At 35.3% G+C, this 8838-nt stretch overlaps 1 protein-coding gene and 1 long non-coding RNA gene across 2 annotated transcripts in view; one reads left to right on the top strand and one right to left on the bottom strand.

Moving 5' to 3' along the window:
* Positions 1-4519, top strand: part of LOC107551032 (uncharacterized) — a 5042-nt gene extending 523 nt beyond the window's left edge. The window contains exons 2-3 of the long non-coding RNA XR_001604721.1: positions 3494-3576; positions 4364-4519. This is a non-coding gene — a long non-coding RNA (uncharacterized lncRNA). The remainder of the gene's footprint in view (positions 1-3493; positions 3577-4363) is intronic.
* On the bottom strand, positions 1777-4064 carry LOC107551031 (regulator of G-protein signaling 5-like). Its single transcript, XM_016232511.1, has 5 exons — positions 3958-4064; positions 3685-3765; positions 3505-3566; positions 2704-2870; positions 1777-2619 (listed from the first exon to the last, which is right to left on the bottom strand). The coding sequence occupies exons 1-5, from the start codon at positions 4029-4031 to the stop codon at positions 2377-2379; spliced, it is 627 nt and encodes a 208-aa protein (XP_016087997.1). The 5' UTR covers positions 4032-4064; the 3' UTR covers positions 1777-2376.
* Positions 4520-8838: the final 4319 nt, after the last annotated feature.

Genomic DNA, 8838 nt, shown 5'->3' with positions numbered 1-8838 from the left:
TATATATATATATATATATATATATATATATATATATATATATACATATATATATAAAACTAAAACAATTACAAAACTAAAACAATTAAGAATATATGTGTGTATATATATATATATATGCATAGGCCTATATATTACCCAAAGCAATACATACACACACATTTTAATATAATTTACACACTATACTATAGTTTTTTTAAAATATATTTTTAAATTTGATTAGATTCAATTTGTTTATGTTTTCATTTTAATTGACCTAATGTTTTAGTAAGTTTATTCAATTTTAATTAATTAATTTTTTTAAAATATGTCTATATAGATTTTATTAAGTTTTAGTTTTTATTTTTAGTTATTTTAAACTAAACAAAAATGAGAAACGAGAAAAATGAGAAATTTCCTTGGCAACTAGCTGAAATAAAATAAGTTAAACTTTTTTTAAAATTATATCTTATTTAATTTTAGTTAGTGTTCATTTTAATTCCAGTAATGAGTAATAAAGTGTTTGTACATAGTTTTAGTTTGAATGAAAATAACCCTGATACAAAATATGTTAAATTAATTAAAAATAAAATAATCATTAAAATAATCAATCCAAATAATGATGAGGTGATTTATTTATTATGAGGTGATTTATTTATTATGGTTACCATATTGCAATTGATTTCCATGGTTTTTAATGTTTTTTTTGTTGTTGTTGTTGAATGTAAACTCCACTGTTGCTCCCCTCTTGCATAACATTTTAACCCATTAATATTTTTATAATCAAAGTCTGAGATCAAATTACAACTAGAGCACAGCACTCAAGTACATGTAGCCCCTCTTTAATCAACAGGACCTTCATCTGACAAGAAGCATGAGATACTCGCTTCTAATGTTGCGTTGACTATATGCTATATATCTACTGGACCATCTTCTAGCCCTCATTTGGCTGATGAAATTAAAATATTCAGCCATTGCCAGTGTTTCATTGTAGAATCATATTCTGTGGACAAATTGTGATTGCTTTTGTGGATTAATGAGAGTATTCATGCGATTATTGTCTAGGTGGTGCAATATAGTTTAATGCACAGTCTAGTGTGAAAGCAACCAAGGACATGATTTACAAACCAAACGATGGCCCTTTATGTCATTACATGTGTAACAAATACAAAAGCTAACAAATCTTTATGGCTCCTCGTGCAAAGACGTTATCAAATGTATTTCCTCTTTCTGAACTGCAGTATTTGATTTTCGAACTGGGTGATGAACTTTCTCATTACTGTCAGCAGGAATGATGAGGCTTAATCTTGAGCTGAGAGAATCATGTGGACAGCTTTGGCAACTGGGTCCAAACCGTTGCCTTGGCAACTGTGTAAACCTACACTTGAAGCTGTTCGTTGCCTGTGGGCATTGATGGTTAAATATGAAACACAAGCTCGGTCTGGCCAGTCATGTGCATAACAAGCCTGTTTATCTCATAGTGAAGCATCTGTGATAAATCTGGGCTTTACATTTTTATTCTGTTCACATTAAATAAAAATAGGAACAATCCAGGGTTATTAAGAAAGTAACTAGTACAATTTAAACTAAAACCTAAAAAAAGGAAAAGAAACATTAACTGAAACTAAATAAAAATGTAAAAAAAAAAGCCTTTTTATTTTAGCTGGTTGCCTCATATTTGACTAAAACGAAACTTTTACTAATAATTTTAATAAAAATGCAAAATTGTATTCACTTTAATTTAAAATTGAGTTAACAAAATCATTTATAAAAAAATCTTTAAAATAAATACTAGTACACCAACTTTTAACATTCGTAATAAGCCTTACAGCAGTCCAGACAGATTGTCAGTGTCTTTAAAAAAAAAACTATTTTAAAACCATTCTTTTTCATGATGATTTTGCTAATATTCTTTTGTTTATTTATTCTTTTTTTTTTAAATAAGATACCACCACTTTACCATGGTACCATCACAATACTTTTTGTAAGGGGTTATTTATTGTAAAAAAGGATGAATAAATTAAATAAATTAATGCATTCAATATTCAAACACTTTTCTCCATTTTATAAACTTTACAAAACACATAATTTGCTTTTTGAAAGTATACTATGTGCTTTTAAGCCCATGCGTACTTCAGTAAAGTCTGTATCTCCTTTGTGTTGAGTACAGGTTTTTGTGCAGATGCATCTCTCTCCACCAGCAGCTCTGCTGTTCCCTCTCATGGACACTATTAAGGGGATCTGGGAATGCAGTCACTCTGATTCCGTTATGCGGTTCTCTTCATCTCTTCATGGCACTCCGACCGCCTCAATCAGCCTTGTTAGGGTCTGCACCGGTCCCTTCCAATTCTTGCCCGAGCTTCCACCTTTTGCAGAACCAAAATGCACCTACATTTTTCATTTTGGTTCTTCATCTTCGATTGGTGGTCTGGCTGCAATGGCCTTTTTGCTTCTTGCCTTAGCGCTCTTCACTGTGAGCTGGTTGACTAGATTTCGGTAGGCAGCAGAGCGCAGGAATCGTGGGTGACAGTCCTTTTCCATGAGAATATAGATGCGGTACTGGGCCATATCGAAGCAGGATGCCGTAGGGCTTTTCAAGTTGGCTTGAGTAATGTCTCGGGTCTCATAATCAATGTTAACCTGGAAGCGAAAAGGAAGTGAGTTCAAACATCTGCAATTTAGGAACGATACCACAGGATATGGTGATTTATTATGTATATTTACCTCTCTAGGAGCTTCACTTCCGATAAACTCCTCGTAGATCCTCTTGGCTTTGGATGGCATCTTAGCTGCAGACTTTGTACTTTTGTAGTCCTCACAGGCCAGGTAGAAAGCAATGTTTTCTTCACTAAACTCAGATACCAGGAAAGCTCTGAAGGCATATAGTCCATCTGATAGAGAGCGAAAAATGGAGTTAGAGAAGAGATTAGTTGTTTAACGTGTCTCATCAGATTAAAGCCCCCCACACAGATCAGAAAGCAGGACAGACACATCTGTGCACTGCAGTCCTATTTCTAGCATCTAAATGTAAAGCTAACTCTAAATTTAGACTGAACTGTAAATTCAAAGCTGTAAATAAAACTTATTGGAGTATGTTTTTTAAGAAAACTATTTCAGTCTTTCTACCTCAGTATTTCACATTAATTGCCATTTCTTTGTAGTTATTTGTGAAATTTGTTAGCAATGGAAGGGAATTTTTTCCAAGTAAATCGTACTCCAATTGTTTTTTAATGTACGTCGTTACTAAGGCAGATTTTTACTTGATGTTATCATTTGAAATGATTTGCTTTACCTCATAACGTTTTTTTAAACATAAAATGGGGTCATCTTTATTACACAATGAAAAAAACAAACAAATGTATATATTTCAAAGTTGATTATCAAAGATTGTTGGAGTACATTTTACGAGAAAAAAATATTTCAGACTTTCTGCTTCAAATTCACACTTACAATATATTACTTGTTTGTACTTATTTGTGAAATTATTAGCAATTGAGTGATTCTTTTTTTTCAGTGTGGACTTACGTTTGCTGGACAGAAGCTTCTCAAAAGACAGTTTCCACAGCAGACATTCCTCCAAGGTCAACCTGCAAAGATGTAAGCCAGTCAGAGAAGAAACCATATAAAACTAAACACGCGTTATCATGCAAAAAGAAACATGCTATGAAATAGGCAAAAGCCAGTGCATTCAATAACTGTACTTACCTTGGTTTTCTATATTTACATAGGCTGCTCAAGTCTTGTCTCTGCAGAAATCCTCCTACGCATGCCTTTAATCTTTTGGCCCTGATGTTAGAAATGCATTTATTTAATACACAACATATGTACACTTTTGAAATATACACAGTTCTTATAAGATTACAAGCCCCTACTGATGTTATATAAAAGAGTAGAGGTTTACGTTTAAGCCTTCAAATGATTTGTATAAAATATAAAAAGCACATAAAACCCTTAAAAATGTCAATATGAGGATCGTACCTTTCTAGGCAATTGTTTGAGAGCCCTGTTATTCCTCTACACATTGGAAAGCCAGAAGGGAAATAAATATCCATTGCGCAGTGTGATCTCTAGGTGAAATTTATCAGCAGTGTGTCTGCAGTGAGTGAACAGGGAGTTTATATAGAGCAGGAAGCAGAGCATCATCTCTCCTCTCGGCCAATCGCGATCCAGTTCACTCTCTGCTCATGTACTGTGCATTCATGTGTATGTGAAAGGGCAGGAAAGTCCACAGTGATGGACGGTAATGTTCACAAGTGTGGTTATTGTAGGTGCCCTAATTTAGGTAATTTTAATATTCTTTTACACTGCTGACACACTGTTCCAGAAATAAGATTATTTCAAAAGCATAAATAAAAATAACATCCGCAACTCTGAATCTTTGCAGGGCTGCTGGTCAAATGACAGGAGAAGCACAGTTCGTGACCAGAAAAGTCTTCTCCTGTGGATAATCTTGGTGGTTACTGATCGTGTTTTTCTGTTATCTTAACCTGTAACCTGCACTGAAGGCTTTCATATTGTAAACAAATAAATGCAAGCAATACTTGACAATACGCATGCCAACTTGGCTTTGCATATTTATTTAAATCTGTCTCATTTTGCCAAAAACACAAGAAATGTTTTTTTATGTATGTATGTACGTATATATGCATTTATTTATTTATACAGTTTTAAATGAGTGCTTGACTAAAAACTATGGCAACATGAAGAGGTTCAATTTAAGATTCTCTCTCTCTATATATGCACTGAACAAAATTATAAACGCAAAACTTTTGTTTTTGCCGACATTTTTCATGAGCTGAACTCAAAGATCTAAGCCTTTTTCTATGTACAAAAAAGGCCTATTTCTCTCAAATATTGTTCACAAATCTGTGTTAGTGAGCACTTCTCCTTTGCCGAGATAATCCATCCACCTCACAGGTGTGGCATATCAAGATGCTGATTAGACAGCATGATTATTGCACAGGTGTGCCTTAGGCTCGCCACAATAAAAGGCCACTCTAAAATGGGCTGTGGAATGGGCCCAGCCTAAGGCACACCTTGTGCAATAATCATGCTGTCTAATCAGTATCTTGATATACCACACCTGTGAGGTGGATGGATTATCTCGGCAAAGGAGAAGTGCTCACTAACATAGATTTAGACAGATTTGTGAACAATATTTGAGAGAAATAGGCCTTTTGTGTACATAGAAAAAGTCATAGATCTTTGAGTTCAGCTCATGACAAATGGGGGCAAAAACAAAAGTGTTGCATTTATAATTTTGTTCAGTGTATATTGAAAGTGAGTAAAAGAGAAGTGACGTGTGGTCAAGTATGGTGTACCATACTCAGAATTTGTGCTCTGCATTTAACCCATCCAAGTGCACACACAGAGCAGTGAACACACACACACACACAACACCCTGGCTGCGGCGCCCAGTGGGCAGTTGGAGGTTCAGTGCTTTGCTCAAGGGTTTCACCTCAGTCGTGGTATTTAGGGTGGAGAGAGCGCTGGTTGTTCATTCCCCCCACTGACAATTCCTGCCGGACCTGAGACTCGAACCCGCGACCTTTGTGTTACAAGTCCGACTCGCTATCCAAAGCTATTAAAAGTCATTTCCAGTATTATCTGTGAATAAAAAAAATACTTATCACAGTACATGCGTGAACTTCACTGAACATGGGCATAACAAAATACATAGGCTTTTTCTGTGGGCATTGTAATGTTTGTTACTCTACAGGTGGGTAAACTTACTGATTAAACTAGCAGTTGTAAGCCAATGTACCTTAAGTCAAACATGGGCTCTTAAAATAAATCTAACAAAAACAAAAAAAATAATTTTTCCAAAGAGACCCAGGTGTAATGGTGAAAATAAATACACTTTCAAAGCATGAAACCAGGTTCTCCAACACACTATCTGGGACTAAAAATCAGCTCAACGGGAATCTTCAATCTGGCTGTAAATGAACTGAAAGCAAAGGCACTGAGAGTCTTCTACATGATCAAAAATACAATTCAGTATGAAATTCAAATTCAAACCTTTGCACTATATGGCAGTGAGATATGGGGACCTCTAAAAACCCAAGATTTCTCTAAATGGGAAAAAGAAGAAATTGAAATTATGCGTACCCAAATTTGTAAAAACATCTTAAAAGTTAACAGAGCAACCCCAACAACTCATGCAGAGCTGAATTGGGACAATACCAATTATTAATTAATATTCAAAAGAGAGGTCTGAAATTCCACCAGCACCTGAAATGCAGTGATCCGAGTTCTTACCAGGCTGAAGCCCTGCAGTGGAAGGAGCATAATCTGCAGAAGCGCACCCTTTTACAGCTGGTACTCAAACTACACCCAAACAAGCACAGCACTATCCGGCCCAACCAAATCACACAGTTACAAAAACACAATTACATTGCCTATTGGAAAGAAGCAACTAAAATACAAAAGAAGATGGAACTGTATTTACACCTGAAAAGGGACTACAATCCAGCAGAATACCTGAGCTGTGTAGAAGATTACAAATTAAGAAAGACACTTACAAAATACAGACGGAGTGATCACTGTCTGGCTGAGAGAGGATGGCACAGACAAAGATGGCAGCCATGAGAACAGAGACTATGTTCACTGTGCTCACAGAAAGAGGTGGAAACAGAGGAACATTTCTTACCGCACTGTGATTACTATCACAACATTAGAGCTGCATATTTCCCCAAATTCCAACAAATTAAACCAAATTTTATGGCATTACCAAATGCAGAAAAAATAAGTGATATTTTAGGGGAAAATTCCAAAATGATCACAACAGCAGCACGATATGTATCAGCCTGTCACAAACTAAGACTGTCAGCCAGTGGACAAAACTGAAGCAAGATCATTTCTTACATGTTGTACTGTTGCGCAAAGTTTTTTTTTCTTAAATGTTTTTCTTCTTTGTGGAAAAAAATAAAGAAAGTACACATGTACTTATTTCCTTAATTATTTTACAGATCTATTCTTGTTTTGTTTATGTATTATATGCTTGTTCATTCCTTATTCATGTAATGGACAGTGCTTTGGCAATACTCTGCAAGTCATGCCAATAAAGCTCATTTGAGTTTGAATTTGAGAGAGAGAGAGAGAGAGAGAGAGAGAGAGAGAGAGAATTTTGTGATCAATCTAAATACATGTAGTGTGCATTAATAATAACCATATTTTAACCATATTATTACTATTCTTTTTATTTTAATAACATTATTATTATTATTATTATTATTACTATTATTATTATTACTTCTACTACTACTATACACTCTAAAAATAAAATAGGGACAAACCCAGCAATTGGGTTGTTTTGACCCAGCGGTTGGGTTAAATGTTTAACCCAACCTTCTGGGTAGTAACCCAACCGCTGGGTCAAAACAACCCAATTGCTGGGTTTGTCCCTATTTTACCCAGCACTGGGTTATATTTAACCCAGCATTTTTTAGAGTGTAGGCACAATTTGCATTTGGTTTGCACAATAGACAACGACTTTTCCTAACCAGGCTACATGTCCTAAACTGCCGTGATGTGGTACAATCACATAGCAACATATTTTTATATTTATGCCTTTCATCATACAGTCCAATGAAGTCAAACGTCTCGCTTCATTGATCCAAATGTCGAATCAGGACAGCCGTACCTAACTTATTCAAACTGTGCACAGAACGAGGAACATTTGATTAGGTTTAATATCCCAGAAAGATATAGTACCTGAGGGAATCCCACCTCAGATCAATAACTTGTGATGTCAGCAGACACGAAGGTCTTTCTCTCACCCAACATGACACTCGGGATATAAAAGCCCAAAAATCTGGTTGTATGAGGACAAGGGATCTTCCGCATCAGTTGGTCTTGAGAGCTCTGTGTCTGCTCGGATAGATGTCATTCACGTTCACCCCGCTGCCTGGAAGCAATTTCTCAGAGATGTGGAAGACATGCAGAGGGGAAAATAAGCTTGTTGTTGACAGCTTCTTTTCCCTTTTTATAGATAATGTGCCTCGCATAAGGGTAATTATACTACCACAGAGATGTCCCAATAAGTAGAGCAGGATGAAACCCTTTTGCTGGGTCTCTTCATAGAGATGATAGTGGGTGTCCCACTGCTGCACCATGAGAACGGGAAATAGAGAAGGTGCAATGCAGAGGAAGTCTTACCTCAGGGCACCACTAACATTGTTTTAATGTTAATGAAGAGATAAGTCTTCACACGACACAATGATCAAAGTACATTCATCACATTATGAATATTTCTGTTTGATTCTGAAACTATTTCAGGATCCCAGGGTGGAAAGCACCATCCTATTTGTTTTAACATGATAAGAGTTAAAGAAAGAGATTGGTAAAGTAGGCCATACTGGCAGCTGTAACCAACTTTTTCACATTTGTAAGCCTCCCTTTTCAGACCATGACTTCTGTGTCCTCCAAATGACAGAATTATCATGATAAGAACGATTCATCCTTGAACAAAGCATACTTGTTTACTGGAATGTTGCATATTTTTAGTCCTAGTTTTTAATTTTCCAACATTCATGATCATATTCTATTTTAAATGACATTTTACTTTATATTTCTTAAAGTAATATTATTTATTGCAGTAAACAATGTAAATGCTACATATAAATGGTCTTTAATAGGCAAAACAAACATACTATAGCTTCAATGGGCCTGCCTATGAAACACAAGTTATGTAAATCCTTCATAAATTTGTGCTGATGTCAATTGTTGCACTGAATTTTACATGATAATTACAGAACAATGATTTTACAAACAATTTACACACAAATTCTTCCTGTTCATGTTTCACAAATGCCTATGTTTATATACAGAACAGTGGTAAAATATGATGAGAATATTGCA

This window comes from Sinocyclocheilus grahami, unplaced genomic scaffold, assembly GCF_001515645.1.
Source record: "Sinocyclocheilus grahami isolate Dianchi unplaced genomic scaffold, SAMN03320097.WGS_v1.1 scaffold412.1, whole genome shotgun sequence".
NCBI classification, from domain to species: Eukaryota; Metazoa; Chordata; class Actinopteri; order Cypriniformes; family Cyprinidae; genus Sinocyclocheilus; species Sinocyclocheilus grahami.
This window is presented reverse-complemented; position numbering and strand designations above follow the sequence as displayed.

Excerpts from the sequence above, each read along its gene's own strand:
- LOC107551031 (XM_016232511.1), bottom strand. The coding sequence starts at position 4,031 with ATGGATATTTATTTCCCTTCTGGCTTTCCAATGTGTAGAGGAATAACA. Across the intron at positions 3,567-3,684 it reads TGTAAATATAGAAAACCAAG|GTTGACCTTGGAGGAATGTC; the intron begins GTAAGTACAGTT and ends ACATCTTTGCAG. Across the intron at positions 2,620-2,703 it reads GAAGTGAAGCTCCTAGAGAG|GTTAACATTGATTATGAGAC; the intron begins GTAAATATACAT and ends TTTCGCTTCCAG.